Source organism: Scyliorhinus canicula, chromosome 2 (genome assembly GCF_902713615.1).
Source record: "Scyliorhinus canicula chromosome 2, sScyCan1.1, whole genome shotgun sequence".
NCBI lineage: Eukaryota > Metazoa > Chordata > Chondrichthyes > Carcharhiniformes > Scyliorhinidae > Scyliorhinus > Scyliorhinus canicula.
The window spans coordinates 214,004,330-214,029,862 of record NC_052147.1 but is presented as its reverse complement, the minus strand read 5'-3'; the positions used below and the strand labels follow the sequence as shown (position 1 = coordinate 214,029,862).

The following is a 25,533-nucleotide window of genomic DNA, read 5'->3' as shown; positions in this document are numbered from 1 at the left end:
TTTACGGCTGTTTTTACGAACGGCAAACACACCTGGTCTGGCCGTTCATAAAAACGGCCGTAAACTGTCGATTTTTAAAACCATGGCACCGATTGGCACGGCAGTACCACGGCCGTGCCAAGGGTGCCATGGGCCCGCGATCGGTGCCCACCGATCGCGGGCAGCGGGCCCGATGCCCGCGCACTCTTTGTCCTTCCGCCGCCCCGCAGTATCCATTCGCGGGGCGGCTGAGGGGCATCCCGGCCCGCGCATGCGTGGGTTTCGCGCAAATGCGCGATGACATCATCCGCGGATGCGCGGGTTGGAGTCTTCCAATCCGCGCATGCGCGGCTGAAGTCATATGACCCGTCAGCCGGTGCTAACTCTGGCAAGCGGGCTTAACGAAATTCGTTAAGCCCGCGATGCCAGAGTTTACGGCGTCGGGATGCTAGCCCCGACCGGGGACCAGAATCGGTTCCCGGTCGGGAAGGGGGGGCTGGCATCAAACCCGCCCGGATTTGACACCAGCCTTACGATTTCTCCCCATATGGGAGAATCGCGCACGGAGTGTTTCACTCCGGCGTCGGAGGCCGCTCCTCGCCCCCTATTCTCCCACCCCCAGGGGGCTTTTCTTTGTTCTTTGTTCTTATCCTTCCTCAAATAAGGAGACCAAAACTGGACACAATACTCCAGATGTGGTCTCACCAACACCCCAGACAATTGCAACAACACCTCTCTACTTTTATACTCCAGTCCTTTTGCAATAAATGCTAACATTCCCTTTTTAATTACATACTGCACCTGTGTACCGACTTTCTGTGATTCATGAACAAAGACACCCAGATCCCTCTGCCCAGGGGCATCATGAAGCTGCTTTCCATTTAAATTGGGGCTGGTTTAGCACATGGCTAAATCGCTAGCTTTGAAAGCAGACCAAGGCAGGCCAGCAGCACGGTTCAATGCCCGTACCAGGTGCCGGAATGTGGCGACAAGGGGCTTTTCACAATAACTTCATTTGAAGCCTACTTGTGACAATAAGCAATTTTCATTTCATTTTTCATAATAATTTACCCATCTATTTTTTCAGCCGGATTGGATAACCTCACACATAGTACCACATGACATAATGAAGTTGAATAGCTTGTCTGTCTTTAGGTGTCTGTCTTTAAGGTGATGTGAGGTAAGTATGCGAGGGAGAAATAAGTAGAAAGATGTACTGATACAGTTTAGGTAGAGTAGGGTGGGATGAGACCAGTTAGACAAAATGCTCTGTTTCTGTACTGCAAATTCTATGTAACTTCAATTTTATAAACTGATCCTTTAGAAAATGTCACTGAAGATGACTGAATGTTTTAAGATGTTAAATTTTCTCTCTACCATCCAATTTCCTTGGCATCCTCACTCCCTGAAAGACACACAATTCCTGCCCATCACACTGCATCCGACGAGCATTTTAACCAATGTACCTCAGCAAAAACAAGCGGATTCACAACATTAAAACATTTCTGGTGTTTACCATCTGAATCAGATCCAAATACTCCTCTAGGTTTTAGTTAGGTTTCAAGCGACCACAATTCTAGATAATTAAATAGGTTTTATATTAGTGCAGATAGATGTCGGTTTAAGATCCATTGATTACCATAAATTAAATTACCCAATCAATAAGCATTACAAATTTCCTGTTTAAGTATTGACTCAGTAGTAGCTCCCTTACCTCAGTAACAAAAGACTTAAGTCCAATTCCAGGGATTCAAAGAATGGTTCCAAACCAGAGGAGGCCATTCGTCCCTTCAGGTTTATCCTGGTTTTCAGCTTGTCACGTAGGCCTGCAAATTTCCTCTCTTATCCCATTCCCTTTTGGATCCAAGCCCTGATTGTAACAGCCTTCAACATATTTCGGGATTTCCCGCACCACCCCATACCCATCCCACCCGGTGGCTTGCTTTTGGCCACTGGCAGGATCTTCCGGTCCCGCCGATGTCTACGGCATTTTGCGTGGTTTGCCCGTCCCGTCACAGGGGAACCCACCGCAGGGGAATACTTTCGACTGGACCAGAAGATCCCGCCAGCAGGAAGGGCCACAAAATCCTGCTCACTGTGTTGTGAATTTCAAGTGCTAACAACCTGCTGTGTTGGTTCTTTTGCCAAACATCTTAAATCTGTACCCTCTGGTTCTTACCAGTACCAACAATAGGAATAGTTTCTTTCTATCTACTCTGTCTAGACCCCTGATGATTTTGAACACCTCTATCAAATTTCCTCTCGCCCTTGTCTTCTCCAAGAGCAACTTCAGCTTAATAGAAGGTGAGAATTCCTGCAGGACAGAAGGAGGCCATTTGGTCCATCAAGTCTGCACTGACCCCCTGAAAGAGGCCCACGAACATATCCCCATAACCCCATCTAACCTGGAAACTAAGGAGCAATTTAGCATGTCACTCAGTGGGGTGCAGTGCTCCAACTGTGAGATGTGGCAGATCTGTGACGCTTCCAGCATTCCGGTCGACTACATCTGCAGCAAGTGTAACCAATGGCAGCTCCTCACAGACGACGTGGTTCGGTTGGAGCAGCAATTGGATGCACTTAGGAGCATGCAAGATACGAGTTATAGAGATGTGGTCACACCCAAGGTGCTGGCAGAGATATGGGTGCCCACCAGAACGGGCAGGCAGTCAGTGCAGGAATCCCCTGTGGTTGTCCCCCTCTCGAATAGGTATACCGCTTTGGATACTGTTGGGGGGAATAGCCGATCAGGGGAAAACAGCAGCAGCCAGAGCAGTGGCACCACGGCTGGCTCTGATGTTCAGCATGGAGGGTCAAAGCACAGAAGAGCAATAATCATAGGGGACTCTATTGTCAGGGGCTTCTGTGGACGTGAAAGAGACTCCAGAATAATATGTTGCCTCCCTGGTGCCAGGGTCCAGGATGTCTCAGAATGGGTAGCGGGCATCTTTAAGGGGGAGGGCAAACAGGCAGAGGTCGTGGCACATATTGGTACTAATGACATAGGCAGGAAGGGGGATGAGGTCCTGCAGCAGAAGTTCAGGGAGCTAGGCAGAAAGTTAAAAGACAGGACATCTAGGGTTATAATCTCAGGATTACTCCCTGTGCCACGTGCCAGTGAGGCTAGTAATAGGAAGATAGAGCAGCTGAACACGTGGCTAAACAGCTGGTGTAGGCGGGAGGGTTTCAGTTATCTGGACCACTGGGAGCTCTTCCGGGGCACGTGTGACCTGTATAAGAAGCACGGGTTGCATCTAAATTGGAGAGGCATAAATATCTTGGCTGCGAGGTTTGCTAGTGTAACACGGAAGGGTTTAAACTTGTATGGCAGGGGGCTAGGTACCGGAGCAATAGGTCAGAAGGTGACAAAATTGAGGGAGGACGAGAAAATAGGGCCAGTATGGCTCTGAGGAAGAGCAGACAGGGAGATGTTGCTGAACACAGCGGGACTGGTGGCCTGAAGTGCATATGTTTTAATGCAAGTATTACGGGTAAGGCAGATGAACTTAGAGCTTGGATTAGTACTTGGAACTATGATGTTGTTGCCATTACAGAGACCTGGTTGAGGGAAGGACAGGATTGGCAGCTAAACGTTCCAGGATTTAGATGTTTCTGGCAGGATAGAGGGGGATGTAAAAGGGGTGGAGGAGTTGCGCTACTGGTTAGGGAGAATATCACAGCTGTACTGCGGGAGGACACGTCAAAGGGCAGCGAGGGTATATGGGTAGAGATCAGGAATAAGAAGGGTGCAGTTGGGGGTTTACTAAAGGCCACCCAACAGTCAGCGGGAGATAGAAGAGCAGATAGGTAGACAGATTTTAGAAAGGAGTAAAACATAGAACATAGAACAGTACAGCACAGAACAGGCCCTTCGGCCCTCGATGTTGTGCCGAGCCATGATCACCCTACTCAAACCCACATATCCCCGTAACCCAACAACCCCCCCTTAAACCTTACATTTATTAGGACACTACGGGCAATTTAGCGTGGCCAATCCACCTAACCCGCACATCTTTGGACTGTGGGAGGAAACCGGAGCACCCGGAGGAAACCCACGCAACAGGGTTGTTGTGATGGGAGACTTTAACTTCCCCAATATTGACTGGGACTCACTTCGTGCTTGGGGCTTGGACAGAGCAGAGTTTGTAAGGAGCATCCAGGTGGGCTTCTTAAAACAATACGTAGATAGTCCAACTAGGGAAGGAGCTTTACTGGACCTGGTATTGGGGAATGAGCCTGGCCAGGTGGTAGCATTTTCAGTAGAGGGGGAAATTCAGGAACAGTGACCACAATTCAGTAAGTTTTAAAGTGCTGGTGGAAAAGGATGAGAGTGGTCCGAGGGTGAATGTGCTAATTTGGGGGAAGGCTAATGATAACAATATTAGGCGGGAACTGAAGAACCAACATTGGGGGTGGATGTTTGAGGGTAAATCAACATCTGACATGTGGGAGGCTTTCAAATGTCAGTTGAAAGGAATTCAGGACCAGCGTGTTCCTGTGATAAAGAAGGATAAATATGGCAAATTTTGCAATCATTGGATAACGAGGGCTATTGTAGGCCTCGTCAAAAAGAAAAAGGAGACATTTGTCACGGCTAGAAGGCTGGGAACAGACGAAGCCTGTGTAGAATATAAGGAAAGTAGGAAGGAACTTAAGCAAGGGGTCAGGGGGGCTAGAAGGGGGTCACGAAAAGTCATTGGCAAATAGGGTTAAGGAAAATCCCAAGGCTTTTTACACGTACATAAAAAGCAAGAGGGTAGCCAGGGATAGGGTTGGCCCACTGAAGGACAGGGGAGGGAATCTATGTGTGGAGCCAGAGAAAATGGGCGAGGAACTAAATGAATACTTTGCATCAGTATTCACCAAAGAGAAGGAATTGGTGGATGTTGAGTCTGGTGAAGGGTGTGTAGATATCCTGGGTCACATTGGGATCCAAAAAGACGAGGTGTTGGGCGTCTTGAACAATATTAAGGTAGATACGTCCCCAGGGTCTGATGGGATCTATCCCAGAATACTGAAGGAGGCAAAAGAGGAAATTGCTGAGGCCTTGACAGAAATCTTTGGATCCTCACTGTCTTCAGATGATGTCCCGGACGACTGGAGAATAGCCAATGTTCTTCCTTTGTTTAAGAAGGGTAGCAAGGATAATCCAGGGAACTACAGTTGGTGAGCCTTACTTCAGTGGTAGGGAAATTACTGGAGTGAATTCCTCGAGACAGGATCTACTCCCAATTGGAAGCAAATGGATGTATTAGCGAGAGGCAGCACGGTTTTGTGAAGGGGAGGTCGTGTCTCACTAACTTGATAGAGTTTTTCGAGGAGGTCACAAATGAAATGAAATGAAATGAAATGAAAATCGCTTGTCACGAGTAGGCTTCAATGAAGTTACTGTGAAAAGCCCCTAGTCGCCACATTCCGGCGCCTGTTCGGGAAGGCTGGTACGGGAATCGAACCGTGCTGCTGGCCTGCCTTGGTCTGCTTTCAAAGCCAGCGATTTAGCCCAGTGTGCTAAACAAAGATGACTGATGCAGGTAGGGCAGTGGATTTTGTCTAAATGGACGTCAGTAAGGCCTTTGATAAGGTCCCTCATGGCAGACTGGTACAAAAGGTGAAGTCACACGGGATCAGAGGTGAGCTGGCAAGATGGATGCAGAACTGGCTAGGTCATGGAAGGCAGAGAGTAGCAATGGAAAGGTGCTTTTCTGATTGGAGGGCTGTGCCTAGTGGTGTTCCCCAGGGATCAGTGCTGGGACCTTTGCTGTTCGTAGTATATATCAATGATTTGGAGGAAAATGTAACTGGTCTGATTAGTAAGTTTGCGGACGACACAAAGGTTGGTGGAATTGCAGATAGCGATGAAGACTGTCAGAGGACACAGCAGGATTTAGATCATTTGGGCGGAGAAATGGCAGATGGAGTTTAATCTGGACAAATGTGAGGTAATGCATTTTGGGAGGTCTAATGCAGGTAGGGAATATACATTGAATTGACAGTCAGAGAGATCTAGGTGTACTGGTCCACAGGTCACTGAAAGGGGCAATGCAGATGGAGAAGGTAGTCAAGAAGGCATACGGCATGCTTGCCTTCAATGGCCGGGGCATTGAGTATAAAAATTGGCAAGTCAGGCTGCAGCTGTATAGAACCTTAGTTAGGCCACACTTGGAGTATAGTGTTCAATTCTGGTCGCCACACTACCAGAAGGATGTGGAGGCTTTAGAGAGGGTGCAGAACAGATTTACCAGGATGTTGCCTGGTATGGAGTGCATTTGCTAGGAGAGATTGTATAAACTCGGTTGTTCTCACTGGAACGACGGAGGTTGAGGGGTGACCTGATAGAGGTCTACAAAATTATGAGGGGCATAGACAGGGTGGATAGTCAGATACTTTTTCCCAGGGTACAGGGTTCAATTACGAGGGAACATAGGTTTAAGGTGTGAGGAGCAAGGTTTAGAGGAGATGTACAAGGCAGGTTTTTTTACACAGAGGGTAGTGGGTGCCTGGAACTCGCTGTCGGAGGAGGTGGTGGAAGCAGGGACGATAGTGATGTTTAAGGGGCATCTTGACAAATATATGAATAGGATGGGAATAGAGGGATACGGACCCCGGAAGTGTAGAAGATTTTAGTTAGACGGGCGGCATACTCGGCACAGGCTTGGAGGGCCGAAGGGCCTTTTCTTCATAGATAGAATTTACAGTGCAGAAGGAGGACATTCAGCCCATCGAGTCTGCACCGGCTCTTGGAAAGAGCACCCTACTCAAGGTCAACACCTCCACCCTATCCCCATAACCCAGTAACCCCACCCAACACTACGGGCAATTTTGGACACTAAGGGAAATTTATCATGGCCCATCCACCTAACCTGCACATCTTTGGGCTGTGGGAGGAAACTGGAGCACCCGGAGGAAACCCACGCACACAGGGGGAGGATGTGCAGACTCCGCACAGACAGTGACCCGAGCCGGAATTGAACCTGGGACCCTGGAGCTGTGAAGCAACTGTGCTATCCACAATGCTACCGTGCTGCCCTTTTCCTCTGCTGTACTTTTCTTTGTTCTATGACCAATCCAGCTAACCTGCACATCTTTGGAATGTGGGAGGAAACCAGAGCACCTTAACGAAACCCATACAGACATGTGGAGAAAGTGCAAACTCCACACAGGCAGTCACCCAAGATCGGAATTAAATTTGGGTTCCTGGTGCTGTGAAGCAGCAATGCTAACCATTCTCTAATTTATCCACCTACTTGAAGTACCCATCCCTGGAAATGTTCTCGTAAATCTCTCTGCACCCTCAAAAGGCTTCACATCCTTTCTAAAATAGGACACAGAGCGCGGATTTTCAGAGACAAACTGACTCCAGAAGCAGTAGAAAATGGTGGGAAAGGACAGCACGGTGGTGCAGTGGTGAGCACTGGGACTACGGCGCTGAGGACCCGGGTTCGAATCCCGGCCCTGGGTCACTGTCCGTGTGAAGTTTGCACATTCTCCCCGTATCTGCTTGGGTTTCACCCCCCCACCCCAACCCAAAGATGTGCTGATTAGGTAGATTGGCCATGCTAAATTGCCACTTAATTGGGAAAAAAATAATTGGGTACTCTAAATTTATTAAAAAAAGAGAATGGTGGGAAGGACCCAATTCCTAGATTCCTGTTTGAATGCCCAGTGACAGCAAATTTTGCTGGCATGGGATAAGGACACAAGTAGAACGCTGGCATCCTGCACACCTAATTGGGTAAGTTCCATTCCAGGGGTAGACATAACACACTTGCTACTTTTGTGAAGTCAGGTCAGTTTCTTGAGGACAAGTGGTTCACGGCCCCTTAAAGGAGTCAAGAGTCATTGAACGGATTCAGAAAGCTTTGGAAAGGTAGGTTTAAAATATTGTTCCCATGCTCACTCCATGCTCCCCCTGTGCCCACTCACCTGGCATTCACGATGTACAGAACCAATGAGCCATATAACAATGGTAAGACTTGAAATGCAGATGAAAAAAAAATCTGCACTTACAACTTGATAAAAGTGTCAAAGCCACTGTAGCACCAATAACAGAAGTTTCACCTAATTTCCTCTTAATCAAATAAACAGACCTCATAAAGATGTCAATCAGACAAAGCTATTGGTCCACTTCAGTTTCTAAATAAACTCATGCCAAGCTAACTCATTAGGGAGCTTGCACTCAGCCAAACATTCATCATGAAACCATCTTGGAACTGTATCAACAAAAACAGCAATCTTCACCCAGAAATGCAGAGTGGATAATCCATGTCAGCCTCATCTGGAGGCCCCAGCAGACTCCACATAATATCAAGAAAATGGCATAAGGTACTGGATACTGAAAAGGCTAGATACCCTGAAAAATATTCCACCAATAGTCCTGAAGACATGTGCTCCAGAACTTGCCGCACACCCTCTCCAAGCTGTTGTAGTACAGCTATAACTTTGGCATCTACCCGGCAATGTGGAAAATTGCCCAGGCATGTCCGCTGCAGAAGAAACAGAGACAAATCCAACTCAGCCAATTACTGCCCAATCAGCAACAATCAGCAGAATTGGACAGAGTCAGCATGGATTTACCAAAGGGTCAACATCTTTTCCCAAAGATAGAGGAGTCTAGAACTAGAGGGCCAGGTGGGAGGCGGGAGATACAAAAGAGACCAGTGGGGAAATTTCTTCACACAGAGGGTGATGAGCATCTGGAATGGGCTGCCAGAGGTAATGGTAGAGGCGGGTACAATGTTGTCCTTTAAAAAGCAGTTACACAGTTATATGGGCAGGGTGGATATAGGGGGGTATGGGCCAAATGCAGGCAAGTGGGAATAGCTTATTGATAGAAACTGGGCGGCATGGACCAGCTGGGCCAATGGGCCTTTTTGCATGCTGTAAACATCAATGACTAAATGTAATATCTACAAATTTGCACATAAAACCAAGCTAGATGGGGTGGGGGGGGCAAGCTGTGAGGACGCAGATGCTTCAGTGTGATCTGAACAAGCTGAGTGGAATGGCAGATTAAGAGTAATTTTTTTTTAATTTTTCCAATTGAGGGGCAATTTAGCATGGACAATCTACCTACCTTGCACATCTTTGGGTTGTGGGGGTGAAACCCACGCAGACACAGGGAGAATTTCGAAACTCCACACAGACAATGACCTCGGGCCGGGATTGAATCGGGATCCTCTTCACCATGAGACAGCAGTGCTAACCACAGCGCCATCGTGCCGCCCAGGCAGATGCAAAATAATGTGGATACATGTGAGGTTATCCATTTTAGTCACAAAATCTGGATGGCAGATTAATATCTGAATGGCTATAGATTGAAAGTGGTGAATGGGCAGCAAGACGTGGGTGACCTCTAAACCAGACACCAAAGGTGCAGGTGCAGCAGGTGATGAACAAAGCAATTGATATGTTGGCATTCATAGCAAGAGGATTAGAGTATAAGAGCAGGAATGTCTTGCTGCAATTGTCCAGGGCCTTGGTGAGGCCACACCTGGAATATTGTGTGCAGTGTTGATCTCCTTATCTGAGGGTGGATGTTCTTGCTATAGAGTAAGTTCAGTGAACGTTTACCTTTCCTAGGAAGGCAGGACTGACATATGGTCTCCTTACTTGAGAAAGGACGTACTGGCGCTGGAGGGTGTGCAGAGGAGATTCACGAGGTTAATCCCAGAGCTGAAGGGGTTGGATTATGAGGAGAGGTTGAGTAGACTGGGACTGTACTCATTGGAATTTAGAAGGATGAGGGGGGATCTTATAGAAACATTTAAAATTATGAAGGGAATAGATAGGATAGATGCGGGCAGGTTGTTTCCACTGGCGGGTGACAGCAGAACTAGGGGACATAGCCTCAAAATAAGGGGAAGTAGATTTAGGACTGAGTTTAGGAGGAACTTCTTCACCCAAAGGGTTGTGAATCTATGGAATTCCTTGCCCAGTGAAGCAGTTGAGGCTCCTTCATTACATGTTTTTAAGGTAAAGATAGATAGTTTTTTGAAGAATAAAGGGATTAAGGGTTATGGTGTTCGGGCCGGAAAGTGGAGCTGAGTCCACAAAAGATCAGCCATGACCTCATTGAATGGCGGAGCAGGCTCGAGGGGCCAGATGGCCTACTCCTGCTCCTAGTTCTTATGTTCTTATGTTCTTATGAGGAAAAATTGAGTCAGTTTGGATTATATTCGCTGGTGTTCAGAAGAATGAGATGGTGATCTCATTGAAACCTATAAAATTCTAACAGGACTAGGCAGGTTAGATGAGGGAGGATATTCCCGCTGGTTGGAGTGTCCAGAACCAGAGTCATCGGCCAAGGATACAGGGCAAACGTTTTAGGACTGAGATCAGGAGAAATGTCTTCACCCAGAGTAGTGAACCTGTGGAATTCGCTACCACAGGAAGCAGTTGAGGTCACAACATATGCCTTCAGGAGGGAGTTAGATATCATTCTTGGAGTGAAGTGGTTCAAAGGTTATGGGAGGGGTAAGATGGGATGAGGCTAATGAGTTGGATGATCAGCCATGATCATAATGAATGGCGGAGAAGACTCAAAGGACCAAATGGCCTCCTCCTTATCTTATTTTCCATGTTTCTATGTTCCATGCCAAGTCAGCCACCACCCTAACTTGGAAATATGTTGACATTCCTTCACTGTCACTGGGTCAAAAATCCTGGAATTTCCTCCCTAACAGAATTGTAGGTGTTCCTACACCTCATGGACTGCAGCAGGTCAAAACGGCAGCTCGCCATCACCTTCTGAAGGGCAACTAAGGATGGGTAATAAATGCTGGCCGAGCCAGCAAAGCCCAGATCCCGTAAATGATTTTTTTTAAAAGATGGCCAGGCACCCATTTATCCCAGTGGATTAGGTCAGTGGGGCTCTGTTTGCACAAGCGGGAATGGAGTGTTAGCTTTAGTTGCATGACATCTTTAACGTGGTTGCAATATATTTCTCTTTTGTTTCCGGGTTTTTCAATATATGCATGTTTATTTGGACAATATTAAGAGGTATAAAGTGAGTTAAAGCTTCTGTTATTGATGCCATAATTGTCATGACTAATTGACATTAGGCTGTAAGTGCCAGGGAAAGGCAGAGGGGCAAACAGCTTTTAAGCCAACTGGGACAAAGTCTCAGACAATCAAGGAGGGCTGCCGAGGCACTCACCTGCCTCCATGCTGCATCTAACTTGCTTGCAGGGTTGGCGAGCGCAGGTTAATCCCACTCCACTTCCCCAGAACAAAAATCCTGATATGTAGATGACTCTGCCAAGTTGCAGAATTTCCCAACTCAACCTTCCCGCCTGGTTAGTGCAGCCTCATACTTTAGTTGAGGCCAAACCAAAGTTTTAGAAAGTTTCATCATAATTTCCTTGCTTTTGAATGCTATGATGCCATTTATAAATGCCTGAATCCTGTATTCCTTTTTAAACTCCCCTGCCACCATCAGCATATATTGTCAGTTCTCTCTGTTCCTGCACCAATTTAGAATTGTGCCCTATATTTTACACTTCCTCCACTCATTCTTCTTGCCAAAAATGTACTACTTCACACTACTGACTTAAATGTCGTCTGCCACATGTCCACCATTTTCACCAGCCAGTTAATAGTACTTCCAAGGTTCATGTCATCTGCAAATTTTGAAATTGTGCTCTCTGTACCCATGTTTAAATCATTAATATGCAGATTTTTTATTTATTCAAGGGAACTGGGTATCGCTGGCTAGGCCCATTTATTGCCCATCCCAAACTGCCACTGAGTAGATGGTGGTGAGCTGCCTTCTTGACACACTGCTGTCAAAGTGCTGTTAGGGAGAGAGTTCCAGGATTTTGACCCTGTCTCAATGAAGGAACAATGATATATTTCCAAGTCAGGATTGTGGTGGGCTGGGAGGGGAACTTCCAGGTGGCAGCGTTCCAATGTGTCTGTCACCCTTGTCCCTCTAAATGGTAATAGTCATTGGTTTGGAAGGTGCTGTCGAAGAAGCCTTGGTGAGTTCCTGCAGTGTATCATGCAGATGGTGCACATTGCTGTCACTGCGCATCGGTGATGGAGGGAGTGAATGTTTGTGGATGGGGTGCCATTCAGGTGGGCTGCTTTGTCCTTGAATATTGTTATAGCTGCACTCATCCAGACAAGGTGAGAGTATTCCATCATCAGGAAAAGCACTGGTCCTACTATCCATGGGGAATCCCACTCTATGGATTGCTCCAATCCAAATAGAACAGCCATTCACTCTACAAACAAATAATCTATGCTGACATTTCAGCGCATTACTGAGGGTGCTGCGCTCTTTTGACTGCCATCCTTGGAATGTGAAGCCAATATTCCACATAGCTGTTCAAGTGGATGTCAAAGATTCCATGGCACTATTCAAAAATGAACAGGGGAGACACCTTAGTGCTCTGGTCAATACTTAGTATCACTCAACCAACTCAACTGGAAACAGAATAATGCCACTGTGTTTGCCTGCATTACAACAGTGACTATTTCTTCAAGAAATAAAAGTCTTTCCTTGAACGTTTAGGATCATCAGGGGATCATGAAAATGCCATATAAATGCAAGATCTTTATTCTTACATTTCCATCATTTTATTTTCATGACTAACCTGCCTAACCTGCACTACCACACTTGTTTAAGATTAGATAAACATAGAAAACACATTCAGAAAACATTCAACTTTCTTGTTCCAATTACATATTGAACATGTCATGTCAACATTATAAACTATCAAGTAGCATAATATCTTCTATATTACAAGGGCCAATTCGGAATTATCCTCACTGGTAAAATGTTACACATCAGTTTGCAACATTTTGTAACACAAAGCTTAAACAATGCTGAATTGTCGCAAAATTTAAGAAAATAATTTGCAGTGCAACTTTCATTTTTGAAAGCTGGTAACTATATGTATTTGACAATGAACAACCAGTTGTTAATGCTAAAATGCTATCAGTAATATTTGTATTTGAGGATCTTCTTTGTGGCGGCGGGCTGTAGAAAATGGAGGAATATAAAGCCAAGAATTTAACAAGCAATTCTGACCAATTTCAAATTCTGCACTCTTTCACAGGAAAGATCTATTTCAAGAGTCAACTTCACTTAATACAATAAACCATTTTAGCAGCAAATGTGTTTACAATATTCATGAACAGCAAAATTTTGCTGAAGCAGATTATTAACATATTACACTGCACCATAAATTCGGAATAATTTTAAGGCCTGCAATATATCAAATAAAAAAATAAAATTTTAGGATGTGAAATTGATTTTTTTCCAATACAAAATAAACAAGAACACACCTTTTAATGTCGAAGTTCATGCTGTGATTATTATCTTTGTCTCGTGTCTGTAGGCATTGTGCCTTCCAAAGTTAAATGAGATCAATCACATGTAGAAATACTGCAAATTGTAAGAAACTGCTATTTCTTTAAATAAATTGAGAGTACCCAATTATTTTTTCCAATTAAGGGACAATTTAGTGTGGCCAATCTCCCTACCCTGCAAGCACCATGAGGCAGCAGTGCTAACAAACTAATATTTGATACAATCCAAACACACTTGAAATTGCTAGACTTAAATAACCTTCAAATCCGAATACCGTGCACACAGTTCCTTGAAACATAAGTTGAACATCTAGAAACATTAAATAGCAAAGAATGTCTATGTGGAATGTAAAGATGCAGTGTTTTTATAATAGATATTTAATAATTTATTTATTTTTGAGGTGCAATTAATGTATTTCAGACATCATACCCACTTAATGCGCAAGACCAAGTTTTCAAATCCCCAACTCCAGAGGGAAGCACAGATTTTTTTAAATTGTTGGTGGCTGGACCAGCATTTATTGCCCATCACTTAAACAGAGGGCACTAAAGCTCTGGAGTCACATGTAGACATGTAGATAAGGGTGGCAGATGTCCTTCCCTCGTGAACCAGATGGGTTTTTACGACAATCGACAATGGTTTTAATTCCAGATTTTCTTTCATTTAATTCAAATTTCACCATCTATCAAACGGAGTCCCCAGATCATTAACCTAATTAATGTAGATTGAATTTTACATTTCACATAACACCTTGGTATTAAGAGAATGTTTAAAAGTTCATGAAGAAAACATTTATTTCTGTACATACAATAAGCATGGTTTGAGTAAGTTTGTGTAAAGAATAAGTCACTGAAATACCTAGAAAATGTTATAAAAGTGTACACTATTGGAGGTCAGGGCAGATAGATGCCAGAGGATCTCAAACTCAAAACAAAGATATTTTTGAGATCAGAACCAAGAAATTATTGAAAGAGAACAACAGACAAAGAACAAAGCACAAAGAAAAGTACAGCACAGGAACAGGCCCTTCGGCCCTCCAAACTTGTGCCGAACATGCTGCCCATCTAAACTAAAATCTTCTGCACTTCCGGGGTCCGTATCCCTCTATTCCCATCCTAATGTATTTGTCAAGATGCCCCTTCAAAGTCACTATCGTCCCTGCTTCCACCACCTCCTCTGGCAGCGAGTTCCAGGCGCCCACTACCCTCTGTGTAAAATCTTGCCTCCTACATCTCCTCTAAACCTTGTCCCTCGCACCTTAAACCTGTGCCCCCTCGTAATTGACCCCTCTACCCTGGAAAAAAGTCTCTGACTATCCACCCTGTCTATGCCCCTCATAATTTTGTAGACCTTTATCAGGTCATCCCTCAACCTCCGTTGTTTCAGTGAGAACAAACCTCTCCTCATAGCTAATGCCCTCCATACCACGCAACATCCTGGTAAATCTCTTCTGGTAGTGTGGCGATCAGAATCGAACACTATACTCCAAATGTGGCCTAATTAAGGTTCTATACAGCTGCAATATGACTTGCCAATTTTTATACTCAATGCCGGGAGGCAAGCATGCCGTATGCCTTCTTGACTACCTTCTCCACCTGTGCTGCCCCTTTTAGTGACATTTTATGCATTTCTCATTTTATCTACACAACACATTCAGTGTGAAAGCAGCAAATGACTGTTGGAAGAGAGAGTAACAAAGAGTCAAAAGAGCAAAGAAATGGATTAGTTGTCACAGCATTACTGCTTTTAACTAAACTCACTGATTCCGCTCACACTAGGGTATTATATAACGTTTTGTTCAAATTCAAGCTCCAGTACAATGTTTTAACATATATATTTAATTCTATGTTCACTGAAACAAGGGAAATTTGTAACCTTTTGATCTAAAATGTTTCACTATGTGCAGCTGAAAATCTGCATGTGTTGTTTCTATTTCAATCTGTAGTACAGTAAGTTGCTGCAATCGGCTAAAAGTATTGTGAACAGATCTGTAACACCTAAATTAAAGCTTAAATTTACTAAATTAGTTTGTATCCCATACTCCTCTTATTTAAAGACTTAAATGTTTTACTAAAACATATAGAGGTAGTTACAATGTGCATAAGTACTTCCCCTTGTTAAACACACCAGATGAGGCTTCAAAAATCAGGTAGTACTCTCCAGAACTTTGTCAGTCTCTCAATTCCTCAGCCCCAACCTTTGAATATAAGGTTAAAGCAGGAGAAAGGAAAATTAACCTCACCTGATCTGGCCAGTGTTTTATCAATCTGCCCCCAAAATTTCCACACCTCAAATAACCTTAATATGAGGTCTGAATTTCTAGATCAGATTTTTCTGAAAACTCTGCTTGAACGCTATGTTGGACCGCAAGATACATTCACAGCAGATGCCCAATCCAATGCAATGAAAACTCTTGTGATGAGTTTCCTCAGATATACAGTTGTAACATTTAAAAAAAGGGAGAAACAGTTCCATCATATCATTGCAGTTTGTCGACATGGTTAAATACTGTGTAAAATGCTTAAACACCACATTACTAATACCCAAGAAAGATGTGACCACATTCAAAACTCTCAAAAACAAATCCAAAATCTGTCATCATAAAGATTTTGAAAATATCTCAAATGTAAATTTATGCTCCCTGTTGTCAGCATCATGTATACAAGACCAAAATAGTTAGTGTAAAGCATAGTAATGTTGCATAACTAACCTTTATTTTGATCAAATTAATCTCATCAGGGAAGACATATTTTCACATATGGAGGAAGTTCAAAATTTACTGGAAGTGAAATTTTGAGTTCATCATAATTTACACTGGTGGAGGCGAAGGCAAACTTCATTTTTTGCGAATGGATTCTTTACCTTGTAATTTATTTTCAATTTTCTAAATTCAGTGATTTTACACAGCAGCAAATCTGGCAATTAAGCACTTACCCCTCAAGGCTGGTAACAGGGATCGGTCTTTTTTGTCATCACATTTGTTGCATTCACTGAAGTACAGTAATAAGAAGACATCCAGCAGAACCCAGACCAAAGATGTAGCCAAGACTACCTTGCACCAAGTCAACCTCCTCATGATTGGTTTTGCTTGTAAACTACAGTGGTAAGCAAGAAATGTGTGTGTGGCTTTGCTTCCTTGGAGAAAGATCACAGTGCAAAGAAGAGAGGCAACGCCAGAAATCCAGTTCGTCGAATGAATGAACTAAATCATGATGAAACTGGAAAGAAAATACAAACACTTAGTGTCATATACCACTGATAGAACATATAATGCTTTGTTAGCATATCTTCAAGATGCACTTAAATTTCATTCCTTTCTTCAAAACTTTGGATTTATGAAGAGCCAGTAATTGAGAACACAACACTACCCCAAGTAATAGAATTAATGTTCAAGGTGAAAATTTCACTTCTAATAGGTTTTGCCTGCCTCTGTTGTGTTCCCTGGGGCAATAAGCTGAACACTGGGTCAAAGAAACAAAACTGACCATGCCTGCTGAGACTTCTACCTCAGCAGAAAAGAGATACAAGAAGTTCAGAATTTCTATGATATTATATAGCACAAACAACTTTCAGATACTATATCAAGATGGGGGAAGAAACCTAAAACAATAAAAATTAACTGATCAACTAGCAACTGAAAAGGCGCCAAATAACTCTGAAAAATAACAAAACAACTCCAGAACTGTTGGGAATTAAATAGTAAATTAATTTTCTATTTGGCCTGGGGCTCAACTTTCTGGCCTTTCCTCTTCATCAGCAAAAATGCCTGCTTCTATCCCTGTGATATGGTACATTTCTGCCCATGCTTCAGTTCATTCCTACTAAAACTCTCAGCAGTCCTTTCAATTACCTCCATGCTCAACTATTGCAATGCTCTCTCTTGTCCGTCTATCTATCTTTCATTCTGTATCAAGTTGAGTGCATTCAAAATTCTGTCCCCTACATCCTAACTTGCACCAGATCCCATTCACCTCACCCTGTAGTCGTTGACTTACATTGGCTCCAGGTCCAGCAACACCTTAGAATTCACACACTTGTGCTCTAATCCCTCCATATCTCTTTAAATCTCCTCCAACCTAATGACCATCTAAGAACATGGTCCCCTGTTCTCCCCCCACCCCCGCACACACACATCCTGGCCTCTTGTGCATCAAGGCTTTCCCAATGTTGGCAGCTATGTCTTCGGCTGTCTAGGTTCTAAGGTCTGGAATTATTTCCCGAATGCTTCTGCCTCTCTCTCTCTCTCTGTCCATCTGCAACAGGCTCCTTAAAACATGCCTCAATAAGCATTCTGATGGAAACATTAAATCTGTTTCACTCACCACAGATACACCCTCAGCTGCTGTGTCTGAATATTTTCTATTTTAATTTCAGATGTCCAAGATCCACAGTAATTTCTTTTTGACCATGTTTTGTTTTACCTGTCCTAATGTCTCCTTATGTGGTTCAATGTTAGTTTTTGTCACTTGTGAAGTGCCTTGTGGTGTTTTACTTAGCTAAATGTGCTATGTAAATACAAGTTATTATTATTGTTGACGTTTATTTGTTTTAAATCATAGCGCCATCTCGTGCTACAAAGAGCAATTACAGGTCATTGATCTGACAAAGACAATTACATCAAATTATTAACAGAAGTTAAGAAAAAATATGAATAGGTAAGTGTGGACATTCTCATATTGAAATCCACACTGCTTCCAATGAAACACATGTAACAATTTTAAAAGAATATGTGACATATATTACATATTTAACTGTTATATTTCATCAGTTTTAAGGCCAACAAAATGCAGCAAGATTGTGTGCAAAACAGGTGTCTGTGCTGGGACCACAACTTTTTACAATATACATTAATGATCTGGAAGAAGGAACTGAAGGCACTGTTGCTAAGTTTGCAGATGATAGAAAGATTTGTAGAGGATCAGGTAGTACTGAGGAAGCAGGCGGGCAGCAGAAGGCTTTGGACAGGCTAGGAGAGTGGGCAAAGTGGCAGATGGAACACAATGTGGCAAATTGTGAGGTTATGCACTTTGGAAGGAGGAATGGAGGCATAGACTATTTTCTAAATGGGGAAATGCTTAGAAAATCAGAAGCACAAAGGGACTTCGGAGTCCTTGTTCACGATTCTCTTAAGATTAACGTGCAGGTACAGGCGGCAGCTAGGAAGGCAAATGGAATGTTAGTATTCATGTCAAGAAGGCTACAATACAACACCAGGGATGTACTTCTTAGACTGTACAAAGCTCTGGTCAGACGCCATTTGGAGTATTGTCAGCAGTTTTGGGTCCTGTATCTAAGGAAGGATGTGCTGGCCTTGAAAAGTGTCCAGAGGAGATTCACAAGGACAATCCCTGGAATGAAGAACTTGTCATATGAGGAATGGTTGCAGACTCTGGGTCATTGGAGTTTAGAAGGATGAGGGGGGATTCTATTGAAACTTACAGGATACTGCAAAGGCTGGGTAGAGTTGACGTGGAGCGGATGTTTCCACTTGTAGGAAAAACTAGAACCAGAGGACACAATCTCAGACTAAAGAGACGATCCTTTAAAACAGAGATTAGAAGGAATTTCTTCAGCCAGAGGGTGGTGAATCTGTGGAACTCTTTGCCACAGAAGGCTGTGGAGGCCAAATCACTGAGTGTCTTTAACACAGAGATAGATAGGTTCTTGATTAATAAGGGGATCAGGGGTTATGGGGAGAAGGCAGGAGAATGGGGCTGAGAAAAATATCAGCCATGATTGAATGGCAGAGCAGACTCAATGGGCCAAATGGCCTAATTCTGCTCCTGTGTCTTATGGTTTTATGCCAGTTGGAGATCTTGATTCTTTCTGGATATGGGGCTGAAAATGCAGTGGAAGGTCTCCCATCAAATACTCAGCCCTAAGGGAGTACAGCAATTTGCCCAATACGTGCCTACACCAACACTGGTAAATGACAAAAACCTTGAGGTTTTAATGTGGTGTCGCCTTTCCTCAGTTCCTTGAATCACTTGTCATGGGTATCGCATGCATGGCCAGGACAGTGGCCAAGACAGTCAATGTCTTTTAGTGACAGGACCAGGTGACAAACATATATATTATTTTCTGGATTCTTCACTTTCTGGTGCTCTTTCCCTGTTTCACATTTGTCTTTCCGAGAGGATTATTTAAAGTAAATGAATACTTAGCAACAGTTAGCTTTAGGTCTGCTCTTTTATGCAACTGCAGCAAAACAAACACCACATGTACTAAATATCACACCTACACAACCAGTAGATAGTATTAGAAATCCTTCCTGAAAAGGTTCATAATCAAAGCCCAAAGAGGCGCAGCATTACAACAGCCCTGGACTGATGTAATTTTCAGACGTAAAATTCAGCAATGAAATCCGTATTTCGGTAGCAGGTACTGTTGGTGCAATTCAGATGTCCTGAGGATGGTCTGATTCTTTGGTAGCTCTGAAGAATACTTCTGGGATTTAGTGAAACTAAGATGCTGGCAACATTGTGATAAATCTTCTGGGATTTAGCAACATGGCCAAGCAACATTATCAAAGGGGAATGTGGGTTTCATCAGATCTGTGGAGATGGCACTTAGAAGGAAGAGTCCTCAGCATCACCATCTTGAAGGTCACTACTGATCAGATGCTTAAATGGAGCAGCTATACCAGTAGTGTTACTAGAAGAGCTAACTCCTTGCCCCTTCAGAACCTCTCCACTATTTGCAATGCTCAAGTCAGGAATGTGACGGGATGCTCTCCTAGCTACTCTCCTACATTCAACCATGCATACAATTGAGACCATCCAAAACTCTGTTGCCTATGTTTCAACTTGCAGCACATCCCATTCTTCTTTCACCATTGTGCTTGATGACCTACTTTCACTCTTGGCCAATCAAGGCCTTGATTTTTAAATTCTCAAGCTTGTTTTCAAATCCCTCCATAGCCTAAGACCCTCTTTATTTCTGGCATCTCCTCCAGCCCCACAATCCTCACAGATATCTGAATTTCTCAAACTGTCTTTTGCGCTGCCCCACTTTAATTCTCCACCATCAGTGATTGTGCCTTCACTTGTCTAGGCCCCAAGCTCTGGAATTCCCTCCCTACACCTCCTTGATTTATTTTTACAGCCCTCTGCTTCTCTACCTCATTTTCTTCCTTCAGCAATTTCTTAAAACCTACCTCTTTGACCAAGCCTTTTGTCACCTGACCAAATATCTACTTATGTGGCTTGATGTGTAATTTTTCTAATACTTCTGTGAAGCACCTTGGGATGTTTTATCACATAAAGGTGCTATCTAAATATATATTATTGTTTTGCTGTTCACCAGTCTCAGGTGCAGATGCAACACCAGTCAAGTTCTGTATTTTCCAGGCAAGATGTTTGCTTGGACACAGCCCTGCCACTGAAATCACTATCCTCCCCCAACACTGATGTAGCTCCACTATATAGTGGTTCTACCTGCAGGGTACAGTGTGCAGCCTTCCAAATTCTGACAGCATCTCCCAACCCTGCTATTAACAAGCAAAAAGGGTAAAAGCAATAGGAAATGGGGTGGATGGAATCAAGAGTGGGCAACAGGCAAAAGCAAAGAAATTGACTTTTGGGGAAAAAAGTAATTGGAAGCTGGCTCATGGGCTTGCAGAGAGGACCAGTTGTCTTAAAGAGAGCGAGAGAGCACATTTTTATTCAAGACAGCAAGAGCAAATTTACACTTCTAAACTAGTAGAGCACAGTAGTGAAACTAAAATCAATTTTGTCAGCAAGTTTAATTAGGTTAGTGTCAATTGTGCAAATTTTAATAAACCTCATTTATAGTCTATATTCAGTGACTGAAATAAAATGCCAATCCAATTTTAACTATTTTGATTTTAGTGATGAATGTGCTCATGTCAAAAATGACAGACAGCAAACTCAATTGTGCACCCAGATACTAGAGTAGAAAGGAATAGGAAAGTCATTGTAGATCACTAACAATGTCTAGAAATTGTATTTGAAGTGAGTTATATCCATAACACCTTTCAAGGTCACTGGATGGTCCACCCCTGTAATGTGACTCAGGGCAACATCGATGTTTCCACACTAAATTAACACGGACAAAACACAGCTATTTATAGTCCACAATGAATTTTATCATATTTCTCCAAAAGGAGTTTGAGTGAAATTGGAAACACCAACACACAGATGAATGCACTTGACTTCAAGTAGCATTCTACACGTGGAGACTAAACAATTATCAACAGCTGAGCTTCAGTCTTCTGTTGTCATCCCTCCTTTTTTGCTAAATAAGGAAGTCACTTCTGAGCTACTTTTCTGCACTTACTAGTCACAGACACAAAAGCCAGGATTTTACCAGCCTTCCAGACATAGGATGGGAAGTGGAAAATACCAGCGAGCCAGGGTCAATCGACTCCCCGATCCAGATCTACAATCGGGACATTTTGTCAACAATGGGAATAGCCACGGAAAGGTTGTTCACCTCCTTGATCTATAAAAAGGCCCAATTGGGGCCATTTTTTGTTGGTGTCAGCACCCCACCCCCACACTACCATTTAGCTGGTGGCCTCTCAGTGGCAGGTATGGTTTAACAGAACAACGTGGAAGAGAAGGCAGCATGTTTGTCCCTGAGGACTCTGCCCTGTGAAACATTTTAATTTATTTTTTAACTAACCTGCTGAGCTGCCACAATGTCCTGCACATCACAGGAGCCACGATCTCTCCCCCCCCCCCCTCCCCCCACCCCCCCCCCCCCCCCCCCCCCCGGTGTTGCAGATATTCCAGAACTGCCAGCACTGTGAATTGGGCCAGCAGCATCAACAACTCACCTGCCACCCACATCTGGAGGGCAGGTCAACAGGTAGCCAATTAGGAGGTTGCCTTTGGTCAGAAGACCGAGCCAGTCATGCTGCTGGCAAATGTGGCCTGGGTACCCACTTTTTACCCTGACATTAGGGATATAACCCATCTTGTAAAATTCAGCCCAAACAACATGCCAGCGTGTCGCCCAAGTTATGTTGAGATATGAGTTAAATCTAATTATTGAGGAAGAAAAATACAAAGGAATGTTATTCTATGCAAATCCTTTGCTGGGCTTTACAACTCTCCTATTACGGAAAAGAAACACGTTGCCAAAGTTTTTCATCTTTCTCTCAACAGATCAAATGCAAGAATGCCAAATTTCAAACAATCACAACAATGTTGTGTCTGAATTTCAGTGCTTGTGCGATACCAGATACGTCAGCCACACATCCCAATGACTGGCTGATGGAATCAAACAATATGTTCGTTTGGTTTTTTTGTAATAGGCAGAAACAGACCGTACACAACAGGCGCCTGCTTGCAATACTCAAAAAAAGTCTACTGTTCGGTGTGATTCCACAATTGTGCAGCACTTGCTGAACAATCCCAACTTTGCTTAAAGCTACACTAAAAGCCAATTTAACATAGAGGCATTCTCGTAGCATGGCTTAATTACACTTGCACGAAGCAACACACATTCATATCCACAGACCCATTCCCTCCAAACAAAGGGAATATGTTTAAGCCTTCTCGCCTTTTTGAATTACCCAAGAGTTTGGGGAACCTATAGTTCCTGTTGATTCCTCCATGGCCAATCAGATTCAGCCTGCCAACCAATCAGCAATCTTTTTCTCTGTGGTAGAAATAGTTGTGATCATTTGAAATTTGGCATTCTTGTGTTTATCCTGATGGTGCAAGAAGTAAAGATTCAGCAACATATCTCTCTTTTCAGCAATTTTCAAATTCTATACTACCATAAAACTGTCTCATGGTTACCAAATTTATCAGAGTCCAGGGGGTGCAACAGAATGGCTTTTGTTAGTTTTACATCAGACTACTCTCTCGAACATACATAATAAACCTCAAAAGGTTATGCATTAAAGTGTTTAATCTGCAACTAATAACACTGTACTTATTCCATGTCGGGGTGCTTACTAACTTGCAATGTTCATATTATGTATCTTGGCTTCTTGACGACAAGGGAAAGTAGTTTCCACTAGATCGAGCCTCTTACAGAAATGGGAGTGTTTGTGTTATATACATGTCATTCGCACACCGTCTGGAATGTCTCATGTACAAAATTAAAATAACCTAATTAAGGAAGCCATGACTGTATACTGAAAATACTGTATTCGGTAAAAACAGTATCCGCTGTGGGATACTAACATTTTACCAGGCCAACTTGTCAATGCGTCCTAATAGTTCTATAACTTAATTGTCGAAAGCAACACGAATGGAAATGTGTAATTCTGCTGCAGGAAACAGTGCTGTCACTGCGCCTACAATCAAAGGCTGCAGGCTGAGCGCCTTTTGCCAAATCCACGAATAAGGACATACGCAGACCACCAAAGCATTTGCTACTGTATCCATCGCCGCGGAATTAATAAACACGCATTTCCCACGGTTTCATTCTCGGCTGAGCGGATTCTCAAACTAGCTCGAAGAGTTCCGACAGGTCGCGCGGTTTGTAAAACGGACACAGCACGCTCCGTGATCGTCAATTTTAAATTTACAAGTCAGCTGTTCGACCTCCGATTGCTGGCAAAAACAAAAGTTTCCAATTAATTTCCGACGTCATTTAAAAGTGGATAAAAGAAATCAGCGCATCGTTTCCAGACTCGACTGTGGAAAAGTCATATGCAGAAACAAACTGGATAGGCAATTTGTTTAAAGAGTATTTCAATTCAAACTAGAATCGCTGCAGCCCACCTTGAACTCCCGACACGATCTGTCTTTGTAACTGCGTTTACAGTCTCCAATTGTCATTCTTCCCCCCCCCCCCCCCCCCCCCCTTACAATGTATGTTTTGTGCCCTCTTGAAAGTACATCGACGCCTCCCAGGGAAAATATTTAGCAAATTATATATCTCCCCAAACTAAGGCTTTGCTTACCTTCTAACGTCTGAAAGATAGACAGGGTAGCCCCTGCTGCAATCAACTTGTTGCATTCCTGCAGACCAAGCAGACACCAGTCAATTGACGCACTTAGAAACGCGGCTCTTGGAAAAGAAAATGCTGCGAAGATTTGCTAAAGTGCAAGAGTAATTATGGGAGCAAAGTGACACTGCTGCTGCTTTTAACCTGCAAGTGCGATGCTGTGGCACCGCTACAAAGAGCCCAAGTCTGCGGTTCTGCCATCCCTTTAGTGTTCAGAGATTTACTTTGACCTGCTCACAAGGCCGTGCATTTGAGAGACAGACGGCTGCCGATTGTCAGCGCCGCCGATCACTGCCTGGCAGCCCAGGTGCCAGTCGCGCACGGCGGGAGGTGGAGAGGGACGGCAGCCCCACTTCACTCCGCAGGCTCCAGCACAACCGGAGCGCAGCTCGCCGGCAGCTGTCAATCACCGCAGAGCCTGAGGAAGTCCCGCCTTCCGCACCAAACGCCCAGCCTCTTCCCTCCTTTCATTGGTCGGAGGAGCCGCCAATCTTCCCATTAGTCTGCCCCGGCCACCTCGAGATTGCCCCTGGGCCTGCGCACTGGAGCTCACAGTCCGCGCGCGCGCTTGCCCCGATCCTGAAGGGAGGAGGGGGCGGGGCTCGGGACTGCAGCTGGAGGTCGGCGCGCGGCCGCAGGGTGAGCGGCACAAGGAGCTGTCCCCAGTCCTGGTGCTGGATTCGGCTTGGAACTTTGATGCTCGCAAGACCAATATCATGTATCTGCATAGCGACTTTAAAGTAGTAACTGCGACTTAGCAGAAACACTATCAGACAAATTCCGACATTGAGCTACCTTAGCACTTTCTGCACCTTAACTTTTCTATGGCTCTATGGATCCAGGACTTCTATATTTAAGGAAATATATACTTGCATTGGAGATGGTGGAGTGGAGCTTCACTGAGTTTGTTCCTGGGATAAGAGGGTTATCCGATGATGAGAGGCTAAGTAAATTGGTCCAACACTCTGACACTGGGCAACATGGTAACACAGTGGTTAGCACAGTTGCTTCACAGCTCCAGGGTCCCAGGTTCAATTCCCGGCTTGGGTCACTCACTGTCTGTGTGTAGTCTACACATTCTCCCCGTGTCTGAGTGGATTTCCTCTTGGTCTCCGGTTTCCTCCCAAAGTCCAAAGATATATATGCTTCACAGCTCCAGGGTCCCAGGTTCAGTTCCCGGCTGGGTCACTGTCTGTGCGGAGTCTGCACGTCCTCCCCGTGTGTGCGTGGGTTTCCTCCGGGTGCTCCGGTTTCCTCCCACAGTCCAAAGATGTGCGGGTTAGGTGGATTGGCTATGCTAAATTGCCCT

At 44.1% G+C, this 25,533-nt stretch overlaps 1 protein-coding gene across 6 annotated transcripts in view; it reads right to left on the bottom strand.

Moving 5' to 3' along the window:
• Positions 1-24,631, bottom strand: part of galnt13 (UDP-N-acetyl-alpha-D-galactosamine:polypeptide N-acetylgalactosaminyltransferase 13) — a 704,750-nt gene extending 680,119 nt beyond the window's left edge. For 4 of the 6 annotated variants that reach the window (XM_038789559.1, XM_038789560.1, XM_038789557.1 and 1 more), the window contains exons 1-2: positions 24,180-24,631; positions 16,229-16,512 (exon numbers count right to left, since the gene is read on the bottom strand). In XM_038789559.1, coding sequence (XP_038645487.1) covers positions 16,229-16,370 — 142 coding nt within the window. In that variant the 5' untranslated portion in view covers positions 16,371-16,512; positions 24,180-24,631. The remainder of the gene's footprint in view (positions 1-16,228; positions 16,513-24,179) is intronic. The other 2 variants (XM_038789558.1, XM_038789561.1) reach the window with 2 other exon arrangements.
• Between the last annotated feature and the right edge of the window lie 902 nt (positions 24,632-25,533).